Genomic DNA, 17,907 nt, shown 5'->3' on the forward strand with positions numbered 1-17,907 from the left:
TTTTTTTTAAAGCTCAAAATATCATTTAAAAGCAGTTCTCACTAACTAGATGTGTGGCCTCCCAAGGTGTCTTCCCTCATGACTTCCTCACAATATACAAAACAGTGGGTAGGCTTTATCTTGACAGTGGTCTGACCTACGAGCAGAGCTCAAATGCTGATCAGCTGCTGTGTTCTCAGCTCTTGAAACTGACCTTTTTCTAGCTGATTTCTGATTATTTTAACCTTAATAGGTTGAATATGTGATGCCTACAGAGTTCACTGGTCACAATACAGCCTTGCTTTCCAGTTACAGGTGCCACTGCTGAGTTATTGCTTTCTCTTGCTACTAGCTTTTTCTGCACCCTTAGGAAAGCAGGAACCTTAGGTTGCAGTGCTCTTCTCTGCACATGTTCAGACACTGTTTAAATGCTCTTACTGAAATGATCATCAATTCCCCACATTGTTCTTATTTTTCTTTCCTTGGAAATCAGATACTGCAGGCTAAGATCACTTCATTAGTGACTGGTGAGATGAGATATATTAATGCAGCACACTGTTAAAGATTTCTTATTCTGTGTTACCTGTTCTCCTTAGTAGAACCCTTGTGAACATTTTACCACAGGCAAAGTAAAATTATGTTTGGGTTGTAGAGAAGTACAGCTTTGGTCCTTGCCAGCCAGGATGACTGAATCTTTATTTCAACTATTTTTGTAACCAGGTAGAGTTTGTGACTCTGTTGAGTTGATTGATAACTGCTGAATCATTGTGTCAAATGGCTTAACTTCACCCTGGGGCTAGAGACACACATGGCTTACTTACCAGAGAAATCTGTTGGCTCAGTAGTTACCAGAACAATGACTGAGACTTGCAGTTTCTGATAAACAGAAGTAAATTTATCAGAAATAACTAATTAACTTTTATAGCTGAATGCAATATCCAGCCAAAATATTCAGTGACATTGTATATAAACCCTATTTTCCTTTTGGCTAAAATATAGACTGTGGATTATTTGATTTTTAAAAATTTGTAAATTTTGTTCAATTTAAATGTAAAAAAATTACTTCATTGAGACATTTAAGGAAAATAAAAATTAGTGTCATTAAAGATCAAGCAACAGATCAAAAGGATTTTTCTGGAGAGACAGAGGAAGATGAGATGTTCTCTGTGATACATTCATAGATTTAAGAAATAGAATAGAAATGATGCAAAGCCTGTTAGTATTTGCTGTGTAATGTCATCATTATTGCTGTATAAATAATACCAACACTAGATGTCATGCACTACTAGGTGATTTACAAGCTGATATGTAGATAATGGTCCCTGAGCAGAAATACAAAGCTGTGTGTTTAAACAGTGAAGATAACCCACTTATTGGTAGTCTCATGCTTATTATTTCATCTGACATTTGTTTGAAACCAATTAAAAAATAATAATCTCACAGTTATCTGAGAAGAGAATTCAGTGTGGATAGTCTTTTCAGGAAAAAAAAGTGTTCGAAGGGAGATCTGGAGAGAAGGCTGGAAGGATGACACCCAAGTTCAAGAATCAATTCTAGCCATAAAGAAATGTATAGAAGGGCCAGAGACAGACATGAAAATCACACAGATTCTGCATTATAGAAGACATGTAGTCACAAAAACTGCTGCTAAGGTCCAATGGAAGCAGCTTCTCATTAGGCACTCAGCCCTTTTTCTTTTGAAATGTCACTCAGAATATTAAAATAAAAGCCAGAAGTGGCATGGGATCATGGAAACAGTTCCTGACTGTCCAAGGGAAAGCCAAGCTCAAGTTGCTCATAAATAAATGCAGTAGTTTTCTGGTTAAAGATAACTTAATGATGTTGTTGATAGGTTTCTGCATCAGGAATGATTTAATTCTATGTTTTGGTGCTGCTGTTTCTCTTGACAGGCATAGGAACCATATATAAAGCATGATTTATTTACTTTTTTTTTTCCCCCCACAGTATAATAAATGTAGGGATTAACCAAGTTTTGTGTTCCTCACTTTCAGTGTACACTATCTGTGGATCTGTGCTCCACAATTCACTTGTGTTCCTTTGCCACTCTCACACATCGTCCCTCTTGTTTTTTTGTATTGTATCAAGCCAAAGATTAATATTTACAGAAGGTCATACTTAATCATATTGGCTGACACAAAAACCACTAAGCCAAAAAACCTTTTCAACCTATTTGCATCTTTTTACTAAAAAGAATAGCAAGTTCTTTATCGATGCATATTTTCTTAGGTGTCTTTAGGCAATGGGTTACTACGTTACCATGTGTCATCCAGAACTGGACCTCAGACCCAGGTGCTGACTGACCTTTAATAGTCTTTTGGAAGCAAGCTATTTGGGGAAACCATAGGTGGAATTACAGCAATACAGTGAAAAAGACTGTAAGGCTTTACAGAGCCAGTTTAGGAATAAGTGAAGACAGTGCTTGCATTCTAGGCAGTATTTTTGTACTGAACATTACTTTAAGTCCATAACTGAAATAGGCCCAGAAGAGCATATGTTGTCAAGAGTCAAAGATTTCCATTTGAACCTTAGATTGTGCAAAGTAAAAGACTTGATTCCTATGTAGCATAGTCTGGAATTTGTTCTCAAATTGGTGGTTTTCTATGAAAATCTGCAGAAATTGTCGGACTACTCAGGAAGTTGATTTATCCTGTTTTGCCAGACATGCCATACTTGGTAGGAGTCATATGAATAGGAACAAATGGGAGGCATTTATGTTTAGGAAAAATACAGAATTGGAGGGCAGAGTGGAGGACTTGATGTAAGGGATCTTGAAATGTCTGTGAAGGCTTCAGATTTCAGAAGGAAGAATTAGCTCTTCACAGACTTCCGTCAGCAGTAGAGACAGTAAGTATCATTGACAGCCTCTCAGATGCTTCCTTTGCTGTTAGCCCAAATCACCACGGGTATAACCTCACTCCTTATTATAGCAGGATATTACTAGTGCTTATGGGAATTCTGATAGTAACAGTTTTTAGTCAAGGGGCCAATTGAATTTAAGGCTTACAAAAAGTCAGGATAATAGTCTTTTTTCTTTGATAAATGGTTAATGATCTGTCAACAGATTCTTTATCTTAGAAGAGAAATAGTCTCCTGCCCAGGTTTTTACCTCATGCAGGAGATTCCTGGGCTGTAAGAGAAGCTTAAGACTCTTAATGAAACAAAGAGGAAACTGTAAGTACTAACAAAGAATTTTCCAACACTATATAATGAATAAAGATATCAATAATTACTTTTACTAGATGTGGCTTTCAACATCAAGTGAATAATAATACTCTTCACAAATTTATTTAAACCAGCTCATACTTCTATACAGCTGTCAGTAATTACTAAAAAGATTTCTTCAAGTGCTTGCTAATACACTGTGGTTGTTTTGTTGTAGTACATTTTGGGGGAAAATTACTTTGAGTTAATGAAATGACCATGGTTATTCAGGATCTAATGCATCAGTATTGACCTACTGTGTTGGAAGCTGAATGGTTCAATAATTGTATGTATTAATTCATTGCATATGAGTTTTAAATTACTGGGTAACGGGGCTTGGCTCTTCTGTATCTTGTTGTAACTCATGGCTTACCCAATACTTCTCTTAATGTTCAGAAAGCTGTGAGCTTTAGGTTTGTGCCTGCACTGTAGTTTGTAGTGTAATTTCTTTAATAGCAAGCTGGGCTTACATGGGCTATCTAACCCAAGGACCACAGGGGATGTTGTGAGAGGGAACCCTGTACAGATCAGTTTACCTTTTTGCTGCAGCTAACCTTTTTCTGGTAATTCACTTGTCTTGCTTAAAGTAATGGCGCAATTTCCTATGTAGTTTATATTGTATACGTAAGGGCTTTGCATTGAAAAATCAATAAATTTCACCGTCTTTGAGCAGATTCACACTCGCTTTAGTCTTCAGCTGTCAGAACTACCTTTATAATTTCATTTTATGCTAGTTTTTATTTTGCTTTTATTTTTCTATACATAGGTACATTTTCATGTTTTTATATGCATGCATATATGTACATGTGTATACATATATATATAGCTATAATGTATATAGCATTCGTTTAGAGAGGCAAAGAGGCTGTAAATATGGTGGTTTTCATGCCCCAGATATGAAAGATTCTATTAAAACATGAAGAAATGGTTGTGTTGATGTTAGTTTCCTGGAGTGAGGGAATGTGCCAGTTGTTTATTATTCAAGTTCACAGCCTTGTGATCTTGAGTCTCTTGCTGCTTTTCTGCAAATACAGATAGTAGTAGGCGTGAATGTTAGAGCCCTTTCTTTCTTGTCACTGTTTTCAACACTTTTTTGATGATTTTGTCACCTCAAGTTTGGATTCTGCAAAGAGCTACAGCTGAAAGCAAAATCTGGAAACTGCAGCTAGAGTAAAGTCTAGCTGCCTTGCGGATAAGTGGTATTTCCCACAGGCAATGCGTATTTTCACTCCATCAGTACATTTCCAGGTAAAATTTAGTTAGCTTTTTAGACCTCTGAAGTTGTGAGCCAAATTGCAGGGATCTATAGCACTGCTCTGTGAAACTCTTACTCACCAAATACCAGTGGTAAAAATGGAGCCCTCTCAAATAGTGAATTGTGGATATAAAATGTATTAATTTACCCTTTTTTGAACACCAGTCATCTTCTCTGGACTTTAAGTCGTGGGTTAGGCTGGACTTTTCAGTATTGGCTTGACTTCCCCTTACACTGAAGATCTGATCCTTTGACTTTTGAAAGAGGTTAAGGAGAGAAAAAGGGGAAATAGTGTGGCACTTTGAAGCCCATTTATGTGCCCAGAGTGAGGTGCTCGTTGCCTTTGGCAGCTCCAGTGTTTGTCACATCCCTCATGAGATGTAGAAGTGACAGCAAGGAGCACAAGTAATCAAACCTAATTTTTCTCTTAAGCCCAACAGTGTTTTTTACAAATGCCACAAAATTGGTCTCAAAAATTTGCCAGTGGTTCGTACTGAAGTTTTTAACATATTTAGAGATGTTTGGACAATTTTTAAGCAGATAACTTTGACAGAAGGGTAGATGTTGAGCTTAGGCAAGGGAATAGCCTTCTAGGGAGGGTTTTTTTGACTTCTCTTTTGGGAAAAAGAAATCTGCTGCTACTTCTTCCTGCAGGAGTTGAAACCTACCTTGCTGATAGACATTGAGTAGGGATTTTCTTTGTGCTATGATGTGATAGTAAAACAGCACAATGACACTTCAAAAGATTTAAATCCATCCTAGAGCTTATTATTTCATTAAGGCGGAAAAGTGCCTTTCTCTTTGTTGAATAACAGAGAATCTGCAAGAAAGCAGAATGTAAGCACTTCTCATGTTAGATTAGGATATACGTAAATTCTTAAGAGTTTTATTGTTTTTTTTCCAATAGCTTAATTTTATGTTGAAGAAAAATGTACTAATAGTTACTCCTAAAGCTACCTTTTAAACTACTGTTTAACCTTTAGAGAGAAACTTCAGATGTAAAAGGGGGCACTGGTCTGACAACCTTCAAATTCTACATTTATACAGAATTTCAGCCTAGGGCAGAACCATCTCATCACTGAACTGTTAAGAATAGGGTGAAATATCTACCTCAAGCTATGGGAGAGCATTATATCCATTCAGCATTTGTCTTCTACAAAGGTTCTTCTGTAAACCTACATAAATCTCAGTAATGGAAAAGTAATAGATTACAACATATAGTCAGTCAAATAGGGATAAAATCCACATAGCTTGGGATCATTAAAGAGAATTTCAGCAGAGTTGCTTGGAAAAATATAGTGAGGTTTTTAAAAAAATAAAGGGAGGAAGATGAATATAGCAGGATGGTCTCTTTAACTGATATGATTCAGTTAACCTTGATATTATTTTAGCAGAGGTTATGAATATTTTTGTATGTGAAATACTGCTTTGTAAGAAAAAGTGTCTTGATTTATGGCTTTCATGGGTCACCACAAAAACATTGTGCTATTCTGAAATTGGATGCACTGTAACCTGATTCAAGAGTGAATCACATGCTTTAAAATACCACATTGTGGAATTCCACTGATGATAAAGAGCTAAATACTGAAAACAAAAATGTACATTATAGTATTATCAAGCCTAGAAGGTAATGATTAGATAGCTAAAGATACTAGAGAAACTTCATCTGGTTTGGGAGGAGACAATTAAGGTCTTCTTGCAATTAAAAAAAATGCAAGCCCTGGTTCAGTGTCATACAGAAACCACAGAGAGTTCTTCACTGATTTTTAAAGTTACATTTTACTTTGAATTGGGAAGTAGCAGGAATTAGTAAAATGAATATAAAGCAGCTCAAAGTGGGAGGAAAAGATGTGGTTAACGAATACCCAAAAGACCTTCCTGAAATTCAAAATATGCAGGTCTAATTAGTGCAGCCATCCGGCATGTTATACAGTGTAAGTGCAAACTTTGAAATAGAGTTCAGGCACTTGGTGTTAAAGACAAAGTGCACCCTTTTTGCAATACTGCATTGTTTCTGTTAGCTTCATACCCCAAGCTTGGTGCTATGCCTTTGTGACGCTTCAGTCTCGGTACTTCCTCAGTTGTGTGTCCTCAGGGATTCCCGCTGAATGCTTCTGCTTTCAAAAAACTGGTACTTTTCCTACCATACCACAATCGACTGTAGTGATTGCATAAGGGACCTGGCCCCATCATTATCACACTTCCTTCTCTACTCATTCCAGAGCGAATTTGAAGTTAACAGATGTCTGCTACCTTTACAAACTTTGTGTTACAGGTATCAGGTAAAAATAGCCAGGCCTACTGACTTGAACGTCAGGGTTATCTAGTTTTAAAAACTACTGAAAAAGGAGCCAGTCGTGAAGTTCTTTACAATCCCAAGAGCCACTGCCTCTTTCTTCCTACTAATGTGATCTCTATTTTTTTTCTTAAGGAAGATGCAAGAGTTTGGGGATGGAACATTAGGAGGCATATGGATAGTAAATGTCATGGGTAGAGGGAGGAGGGAATAATAAAATTTTTTTAAAACCTTTATTTATAATCTTGATTTAAGGACTCTGAACTGAAAAATGAACAACTTGACATTTTTCTGTTCATATGGCAGTTTAAAAATGCATTGAAGGCTAACCTGGGGGTGATCTTTACTTGAGGTGAAAACATAACAAATGAAATTATGAAAGGGAATTAACAGAAGAAAAGATACTGATGTACCATAAAACAGATTTTATTGCAAAAGTAGAGGAACTCAGACTTTAGTGAGTCTCCAAAGTTACATCATACAGAGACCAAGAATGACTGACATTTAGCCTTGTATTTTCTATATGTAGGCTTTGCATGCAAAACCTCGTACCTAAGGCATCTAGCATTCTCATATCTAAGTGCCTCTATAGAATTCATCTCCTCATTCCCAATGAGTTAACCCTGCCTGCCTTGCTGCCTGCCTTTCTTCCTTCCTCCTTCCTCACCTTCCTCCCTCCCTTCCCCCCCTCCACTCCTCCTTTGCCTTTCCCTATCCTTCCCCCTCCTTTCCTTCCTTCTGTTTTTTTTTTCACTTCACCTCCTTTCTTTCTGTCTCTAGTTTCATACTATGCCAAGCTGACTCAAATAAACAAATTAATTTTAGATGATGTTTGATACTGGTTAGTATTATCATTTCATGTCATTGTCTGTGAAGCATTTCCCCTATGTTACTAAATCCTTTTCCTCTGGGAAAAAAAAAACAAAACAAAACAAAAAACCAAACAAACAACCAAAAAAACCCAACAAACAAGCAAACCAAAAACCCAAGCAAACAAAATGTGCTGTCACTTTTTTGGCAACATCTTTAATCTCAAGTTTGGCATATTCATGTTTACTAACAAATGTATCTATCATGTCAGCTATCGTGGAAAGAGAGATTTCTCTAAGGAATAATTTTGCCGCCGAAATAGGGCAACATAGAGGACACTGTTTTGGTTTTATCTTTTCTTCTGGATACTTTGTTACCACTAATATAGAAGAACAGTATTTTAGTAATAAGTTTCATTTTGAACTCAAACTGCTCAAAGATTTTTCAGAGGGAAGGAAGGACAGAAATCCAACTGACTAAACAGCTATCATTAAGACATCCTTCCATCACAGGACCAGCTCAACTGTGCCTAACTTTTTCTACTGAAATACTTACCCAGTCTGTTTTCAGTAGTGTCCAAAAGGGAGATTCCACACCTACCCTGTATAGCCTCTTCCTTTATTAACAGAACAGTTCCGGGATTATTTGTTGTCCTGAACAAAGCATGGGAGAACTCTGAGAGAGAGAGGCATACTGTGTAGCACCTGGTGGGATGTATTCAGGGACAGCAGAAAAGGGAGGTGGCATTTACACTTGTAACTGTAGCATGAACCAATAACTGAAGGAAGTAATATTTTCTTTTGTCAGTTTGGTTACCAAGTTCTGCTTTTTGCTGTTCACCAAGAGTAATGTGGTCTGATTTTTGTATTAGGCAGTGCCAGCCTTCAGGTGGCTGAGCTGCCTGTTTTAAACTGAAAATCTTTGAAACTGTCTTAGTGGTTAGGGCAGGGAGGCTGGAAGCTGGTCCCCAGTATTGACTTAATGAGGGTTCCAGAATAACTGGTTTTTCCATACTTGCAAACTGTTTGGAGCCAGGGAACAGCCTGGAGAAGAGAAGAACAGTGACTTCTGCTAGGTTTGTGTGTGAGGGGGCTTATGGGAACAGTGCAAGTGTTTCCACAGTGAATTCTTGAATGTATGTGCCATGCTTCTGATTTAGCCTGGTGTTACCTCTCTAGGAACTGTGCTTCCTACCTTTGCACAGAGTTTTTTCACTATTGCTGTCTCTCTGACCCCAGTCCTACAAAGACATGGTCTTTATTCTCTGCCATTTCCTACCTTTCACTCTTAAGGGACTTAAGAAGAAAAATACTATTTTAGTATACCTCAGAAGGCTAAAGCAAGTTTGGATTTAGTTCTTCCATTTCAGAAATGGGTTGTAGTTCTATAATTCCTTGATGGCAAGAAGCAGCAGAAAGCTGCTTTGTCTCAGGAGCTGTCAGGAATCAGAGTTGTGATTCCAGGAATCAGTCAGTTGTTTCCCTTTCATTCCCAATCTGATCCTTTTTGCCAGCATAGTTTATTGTCCACTTTGAACTGCCTCTAAAGCATTCAAGAGAAGACTTAAAATTCTTGCCAGCCTCTGTCATCTGCATAGGTGAGGGTTTGCATTCTGTTGCACTTCCATATATTCTGGAGTGAGAAAGCAAATAAGAGTCTTTCCTCAATGCACGCAGTGCTAGCAAGGAAAAGTATTTTATATACTTTCAAGAAGTAGTAAATACTGAGTTGACATCTGACTAAAGATATAGGAAAGGAGAATGAATTTTTAAGAATTTACTCTGGCATTATCTATTTGCAGACTACCAAATGCACTACTATTCAGGACACAGAGTAGAAAAAAGAAAGTATTTCATCAATCTTGTAACTCAGTAACTTTTATTGCAGTACAACACAGAATTGTAGAATAAACTTTGCCAACTAAAATTTGTCACACACTGACAAAGTAATTATATATTTCAGTAATTCATCTAAATCTTGGCTCTTGACTTGTAAAAGGAATGGAGGAGAGCTGTCCAGTAGCAATTATCTATTAATGTTTACCACTAACATGGCTATCAAAATCTTGGCAAGAAGGAAAGAGCACTGTCATAATAGATCCCTCCCACTTCAAGGAGATTAGTGGAATTGTGTGCTAATTAGTTTTCTTCTATTTTCTTCCCCCTTGCAGAACTTTCCTTTTTGTTAGAGATGGTAACCCAAATAAACGGAATGTGCACAATGAGACATCTATGCACTTACTGTGTATGGGACCTCAGATCATGATCTCGGAAGGAGCTCTTCATCCTCGCCTGACACGACCCTCAGAAGATGACTGCAGAAGAGCAGATTGTCTGCAAATGATCCTGAAATGGAAGGGAGCAAAGCTGGATGAGGGACAATATGAACGAGCAGCCATTGATGCTGTTGATAACAAAAAAAATACACCTTTGCACTATGCTGCTGCCTCAGGGATGAAAACCTGTGTCGAGGTAAAATCACAAGCCTATATACTGCTATTAGTAAATGACATGCACAGTGTTTCACAAAGCTGTTTCAGGGGAAAAGATCTATTGAATTAATTCTATTTTTCATTAATTGTAAGAATGTCAAAGATAAACAGCCCAAAACGTACTGTCTGTAGAGAACAATGAAAAAACTGAATTACATATACATTAACTTCATGACATAAGACTTCTGTGGGCTTATAAAAATGGTAAATAATTACAAGACTGTAATACTGGAGAAAAAGCTTTAAAGGTAGGCATAGGCATATCTATATGTGTAAAGAGAAAATCAGAGTTCTTTTTATTCTACTTTATAGCTGAGACTGGGAAGTGCTGTTTCAAGAACCGGTTTGGTGTCTTTAATTTGCAGTGCCTAGCTTTTTTAGATGATACCATACATTTGTGCTAACATACTTAAATACAATTACTTTTTTACAAATTAAAAATTACTTTAATGTTTGTAGAAGTAGTGGATAGTACTGTGTAATTGGGAATCATAATGACTTTGAAGATCTCCCATCAAAGTTATTTTTAAACTGTTCCAAGTAATAAGGACTAGTATTTAATTGTGCTGGTAATTTAATTTAAAGAACACAAGAGCAGACATCTAACATTTTCAAAAACAGCTAATATTTTCATAAGTCTGTCTATTATAACATCAAGATTTGTATTTTCAATGGTTACAATTAATTCAGAGTTCAGCATTTACATGTAAAATTTAGGTTATTTTCCTTCTGTATATAACTTCTTGTTTATTGAGACTACACTTATTAACTTAGTATCATCAGCAAAGTTTGTCACCTCATTATTCACCTGCTTTTGTAGATAACTTCTGTGTATCTTAAACAGTCAGGTCCCAGCACCTGTGGGACTTCACTGGTGACCTCTCTCTATAGTAAAAACTGACACTCTCCCTGTGCTTTTCTGATTTTCTTTGGAGCTATTTTTGGTATTGGTGTTACTTTTATCACCTTCTAATCTTGCACCTGACAGATTTAGGCAATAAGTTGCATAGTTCATAAGTTTCATATTTGAGTTTCATTAGGACTCCTGAATAAGTACCATCTGGTGCTGGGTATTTTTATTAGTATTTGGTTTATTGCTTGTTCTAGAATCTCTTGTGCTGAGACTTCAATTTGAAACAGACTTTCTTGTGTGTCCTTCATGAAGCATGTGTGGTACATGCACAGAGAACCTGGACTCCAACAATTATATCACTTTTCCGCCTTATGTTGAGATTGCTTTTGCACTTTGTCCAGTGACCTACTTTACACATTGACAGATTTACTGTGTGTGATGTTTTAGAGTTATTTAATCTGAGTTGCTACGTACTTGGCACACTGTTCAAAAAATGTTCATAGCCTTCTTTATTGTGATTTTACATTTACCTTTTTCAGACTTTGTTCTTTACATATTCTTCATCTGGAGACAACTTCAGCTTCTTGTTTCCCATACAATTACGTCCAGTTGTTCTACCTTCACAGATCATTCTGATGCTTCTAGAATTTTTTCCCATGCTTTTATTTAGTACCACTTTTTGAAAGTAGGCAGTGGATTATTTGTCTCTGTTCTGCTTCTGCAAGAATAGTGAATCTAAGTACATTTTGGGAATTGTGTGGTTCTTTGATGGTAACATTAAGAATTAGGTCTTGTAGACTACTCTGGATGAAGTCAGGAGTTGCTTCTCCTCTCATGTGTTTGCCAACTATTTTGTCTATTACTCAGTCACTTATGTAGTCTTAAATTTTAATTTAAGCATCATGTATTAGCATAGCATTTTCTCAATATACTTGGGAGGCACAGTTCGCTTTATTTTGGTGGTTTCTGCCCTTGCAGCATTTCTGTTCTTGGTCACCATGTCACTTTTATTGTTACAGTTTTGGTCAGGTGGCCATCAAAGCTTTCTTTGTTTAAGTCCAGAATTGTATTCCACTGGGATTCTCTGGTATTTGTCCATAGAGTTAGTTTATTTATCTGTGAGTTTGGGGTTTTTTTTAAAAAAAAGGTAAATCGCACCACCCTTCTAATCTGTGAAATTCTCTGTGATTCTCACATAATATGTTCTGTGGTTTTACTTTGTTACTCTGTATTCTGTCAAGTTGCCAGACATTGTCTGAAAATTCTCATTTAAAATTCATTATTTCAATTCCCCAGCCTTAGCTGTGCACCATCTCAAACTGGATGCTCTTCCTTATCTTCTGGTTTTTCATTAGTCTTCTCTTTAAAAGCTCAGATAGTGTCTTTTTATTTCCAATAGCCAACACTTTTTCATTCTGCTAGTATAAAGATCATCCTTCCTAGTTTTCTGAGCTTGTAATAAATGGAAACTCAGCTTCCTTATGCCATTTTCTGTGCTATAATTTAAGCCTTTGTCTCTCAGGTCCCCTACTCAGTACTGAGAGAGTTAAGAGGATGCTGCTGTTAGATGCTGATACTTAACCTCCAGTATCACAGCCTGAATCTTGCCCCTTTTTCCTCTGCTCCATGTTGTTACAGCTCCACAAGCTCCATGCTAGCAGTTTGTCTTCAACATGTTGCTAGATATTATTTACACACTTAACTGATTCTCACCAGGGAGGCAAGTCACCTGCAGTCTTTGCTAGCTGAATTAGACCCAGCTAATTATGTACATGGTAACTGAGTAACAGAACAGATATTGCCCGGCTCTTCCTGTCAACTAGAATGAATCTTTATTTATATGGTTATGTGATTGATTTAGTGCCTCTTTTGGTGCGTTTGATTTTGAAACAAATATCAGGCTGTCTCCTAGGTCTATGTTAATACTGCTTTTGTCAACTTTTAATTATTTTTATATTTGATAAACAAAAATATTAATTGCAAAGGACTGTGTTCTTTTCTCTTGTTCTCTTTTTTAGTGCCACTTGTTTGATCCAGCTGCCTGATAAATTCTGGCTACAGACATTTTCAGTCACTGTTCTATCTAGCCCTCCCACAGAAGATCCGTTTGCTTTAAATGTTATTGTACATTAGAGGACAAATGTGCGTGTCATATCAGAAAAGGGAGATATCAGGATTTATCATTTAATGACCTCTTGGAGCAAAGCTGGTGAAAAACACTTACATAAAATTATTTGACATGAGAATGGTTGCTTCTGGTAGAGAAATGGTAAACAGAAGAGAAGTTTAGTAACCAGTTTGTAACATGCTTCAATTTCTGGTATTTACAATCTTGCTTACTCCCATCTGTGAAATATTCTGCCTATTACACTGATTTGTGAAGTGCTCACAGTTGGACCCATATTAATATATACTGGGAGAAAAAAAAAGAGCAATTGCATTATCCAGAGAAATTCTTATTTCTTTGTCTTCTGTCTCTCTACACTTGAGATCCACAAGCAACTTAGACTTCAGATTTACAAGGGATTTGAGCAAGAAGTCTTCTGCCTCAATTATTCTACCTTCATGCCCTCAGATGGGGCTATACAGTAGTATTAGAGGTAGACACAGTTGTCCATAAGTTTGTTTCAAAAGCATGAAGCATATGGGTCATAGTAAGTAACTATGTAAGTAAGATCTAGGCAGAATATAATGTTGGAAAGAATCACAGTCACTGCAGAGTAAATTGTAGTTCTGGAGCTGGGCTTCAGCTTTTAACTGCAGACTGGAAAATCAATTGGTTTTAAACTCATCATGAAAGTTCATCGTCTGTGTTTCTTCAGGAGTTATCATTCTATTTCTTACTGTCTGTGATATGATTCATTAGATGAATCCAGCTACTAGACTGCTAGTTCTCCATTTAATTATATAAACTGGGTTATATTATCATGACAATATGTACTGTTCCATTGACTTAAACCATTTCTGACTCTAATTTACTTTCAGGTTGTCTTTGAAGAATAATTTACAGTCTGATCCACATGGATTGATATTTGCCAGAGTTGGGACACAGTAACGTAGTCCAACTAGTTGTGGTTTCTTCATTAGAAACATAGAGTACACCCCCAAGTTCAAACTTCATTTTGTGCCATACCATAGGGTAGAGGATCTTGGATCCTAAGATTAGTATCTGAGATACCTTAAATCTTCCAGTATAGTCTGTAATCCTTCTAAATCCTTCAACAGGAACAGGATTATGAACAGGAACACTACATTGTGTAAAGCCCGAAATGGAGCTTAGTAAAAAAATTTAAGTGATTTCTTTTTTTTCTGGAAGTATTTGAGGATTAAAATCTTTAACAAAAGAAAAAGATAAAAACCTGAATTGCCTAATACTCAAGTCATCTTCCCTCTCTCCAGGAAACTGAAGGTTACTTAGAACCCCAGGGACACCTTTTGCCCAGTTTTGTGGTGGCTACTCTCACTTCAGAGCAGCATTCCTGTAATAGTCTCCTTCTTTTTCATAACTTTGCAGGAAAACCCCAGCCTTGTATCTTCCCCTATCCCCACCACACCCACATAAAGAAAGGAAAAACCAAACATAGTCCCTTGTGGGTGAACCACCTACTAGTTGATTTGTTTAGAGTTGATAGTTAAATATGCAGTCTTGATACAACTCCATTCACATGTGTTAAACTTGTCCTTTGAGATGAACAGCTGTGTGGAACCTATTGCTAAAGACAGTTTGGGCAAAGTTAATGTGTTTACCTCAAAATACTGAATAGAAAAAGGACTTAACTTTCATGCTGAATAGATTTGATTTTGTGCAGATATGTTCCAATATATCAGAGTGTATTTGGCATATTAAATGGCATTTTTGCGATTGTCTAAATTATTAATATGATTATTTAAATTATTAATCTCCTTTTAATTACTTAAGAGATTTAAGTCTTTTTATTAGTGCTTCCAGAAAAATATGGCATCATATTAAAAACTTGTGGATTCACATACTCCTCATCTTGTGGATTAGATCTTTCCTGCATAGGTCTATGGAGTGTTGTTTCAAGAATATTTACTATTTGTCTTCCTCAGTCTTGTAGGTGTCTAAGTTAACTCAGTAAATTTCTGTTAAGAGTTTAAAATGTACAGACAGAATGTGAAACTCCAGTTAACAAAGTTTTGGCAATGTTAAGAAGTTTAAATAGGTAACTGTAGACTGGGTATATTGATAATTAACCTAGTGTTATCTTTATTTCTGCCTGATACTCTGCTATAAAGATAAAATACAGTGTCATACTTACTGACACTAATATCTTCTCAACTAAATCTTGATATTACAGTGGTTTGTATTATTTTAGGGTTTATATTTTATTTTATTTTGGAGAATGTGGGAAAAGGTCTCAATCTACAAGAATCATTCCAGGTTTGTAAAATATATTCTGTATTTTACAGTGACAGGTGAAGGAAGTACAGTCGGCTGAAAAGTAAGAAGTGATTGATCATGATCTAAAAGGTTTATGTGGAGAACAGATCATTTGGGTTTTGGTTTGGTTTTGGGGTTGTTTTTTAGAAACATAAAAATTAGAAGCTGAGTTTTGAAATATCCTGGCTAAAAATACAGGATAGTGTTGTTACAGCCATCATGGTCTGAATGCAAGATAATGTTTATATAATTCAGTTCTATCTAGAAATAAGATGAATCATTTTAGTAGTGAATGATTGTCCTGAGTGCTCAATCATTGGAAGTTTATTACATGTTATAAAGATATCATAATAAATAAGCAAAATGGTTCACTGTTAGCCTTTAAAATCTGTGGCATTTGTTGTCCCTGCTTAGGAGTTAGAGACATGCACGTGCCTGTAAGGCTGTGATCTTATTGGCATTGTGGAGATGTGGTGGGATGGCTCCTATGACTGGAGTGTTGGAATGGAAGCATACAGGTGCTTTAGGAAGGACAGACAGGGGAGACCAGGAGGGGGTGTTGCCCTCTATGTCAGTGACCAGCTGGAATGCATGGAGCTCTGCCTGGGGATGGATGAGGAGGCGACTGAGAGGTTATGTGTCAGGATTAAAGGGAAGAGAGGGACAAGAGACATTACAGTGGGGGTCTGCTACAGGCCACCCAACCAGGAAGACCGAGTGTATGAGGCCCTCTGCAGACAGATGGGAGCAGCCTCACGTTCACAAGTCCTGGTCCTCATGGGGACTTCAACCACCCTGGTATCTGTTGGAGGGACAACACAGCAGGGCATAAGCAAGCCAGGAGATTCCTGGAATGCCATGGTGATAACTTCCCTCTCCACGTGATAGAGGAGCCAACAAAGAGAGGTGCTATGCTGGACCTTGTTCTCACCCACAAGGAGCGGCTGGTGAGAAATGTGAAGCTTAAGGGCACTCTTGGCTGCAGTAACCATGAAATGGTGGAGTTCAGAGTCCTTAGGGCAGCTAGGAGGGCGCACAGTAATCTCACTACCCTGAATTTCAGGAGAGCAGACTTTGGCCTCTTTGGGGATCTGCTTGATAGAGTACCATGGGATAAAGCCCTGGAGGGGAGAGGGAACCAAGAAAGCTGGTTAATATTCAAGGATCAGCTCGTCCAAGGTCAGGATGATGCATCCCAACAAAGAGGAAGTCAGGCAAAAATGCCAGGAGGCCTGCATGGATGAACAAGGAGCTCCTGGACAAACTCAAACATAAAAAGGAAGCGTACAGAGGGTGAAAGCAAGGACAGGTAGCCTGAGAGGAATACAGAGAAATTGTCTGAGCAGCCACTGGTGATAAAAGGAAGACTAGGAAAAACATGGGCCTACTCTGTGAGGAAATGAGAGACCTGGTTACCCGGGATATAGAGAAGGCTGAGGTACTCTGTTACTTTTGTGCTTCTGCCACACTGCCCAAGTCGCAGAAGGCAAAGACAGGGACTGGGAGAATGAAGAACCACCCACCCTAGGAGAAGATCAAGTTTAAGGCCATCTAAGGAATCTGAAGGTGCCCAAGTTCATGTGACCTGATGAGATACATCCGTAGGTCCTGAGGAAACTGGCAGATGAAGTGGCTAAGCCACTATCCATAATATTTGAGAAGCTGTGGCAGTCCGGTGAAGTTCCTGCTGACTGGAAAGGGGAAACTAAACCCCTGTTTAAAAAAAAAAAAAAAAAGGAAATAAAGGAAGACCTGGGGAACTACAGGCCAGTCAGTCTGACCTCTGTGACTGGCAAGATCATGGAGCGAATCCTCCTGGAAACTGTGTTAGGGCACATGGAAAATAAAGATGTGATTTGTGACAGCCACCATGGCTTCATTAAGGGGAAATCATGCCTGTCGAATTTGGTTGCCTTCTATGATGGGGTTACAGCATTGGTGGATAAGGGAAGAGCAACTGACATCATCTGCCTGGACTCATGCAAAGCATTTGACATTGTCTTGCACAACATCCTTGACCCTAAATTGGAGAGACATGGATTTGATGGATGGACCACTCGGTGGATAAGGAATTGGCTGGCTGGTTGCAATGAATAGCTCCATGTCCAAGTGCAGAGCAGTGACAGTGGCATTCCTCAGGGGTTGGTGTTGGGACCGGCGCTGTTTAACATCTTTGTTGGTGACATGGACAGTGGGATCGAGTGCACCCTCAGCAAGTTTGCTGTGGTGCGGTTGACACGGTGGAGAGAAGGGATGTGCCATCCAGAGGGACCTGGACAGGCTGGAGAGGTGGGCCTGTGTGAACCTCAAGAAGTTCAACAAGGCCAATTAAAGGTCCTGCACATGGGTCAGGGCAATCCCAAGCACAAATACAGGCTGGGCAATGAGTGGATTGAGAGCAGCCCGGCAGAGAAGGGCTTGGGAGTAGTGTTGGATAAAAAACTATGTGCCAGCAATGTGTGCTCGCAGCCCAGAAAGCCAACTGTATCCTGGGCTGCATCAAGAGAAGTGTGGCCAGCAGGTCGAGGGAGGTGATTCTCCCCCTCTGCTCTGCTCCCATGAGTGTCCAGCTCTGGATCCCCCAACATAAGAAGGACAT

The 17,907-nt window shown here is 38.1% G+C and overlaps 1 protein-coding gene across 11 annotated transcripts in view; it reads left to right on the forward strand.

The window, feature by feature from the left end:
- ANKIB1 (ankyrin repeat and IBR domain containing 1) overlaps positions 1-17,907 on the forward strand; it is a 104,146-nt gene that overhangs the window by 46,633 nt on the left and 39,606 nt on the right. For all 11 annotated transcript variants that reach the window (XM_074900268.1, XM_074900261.1, XM_074900260.1 and 8 more), the window contains one exon: positions 9,733-10,033. In XM_074900268.1, coding sequence (XP_074756369.1) covers positions 9,733-10,033 — 301 coding nt within the window. The remainder of the gene's footprint in view (positions 1-9,732; positions 10,034-17,907) is intronic.

Source organism: Athene noctua, chromosome 2, assembly GCF_965140245.1.
Source record: "Athene noctua chromosome 2, bAthNoc1.hap1.1, whole genome shotgun sequence".
In the NCBI taxonomy this organism is placed as follows: domain Eukaryota; kingdom Metazoa; phylum Chordata; class Aves; order Strigiformes; family Strigidae; genus Athene; species Athene noctua.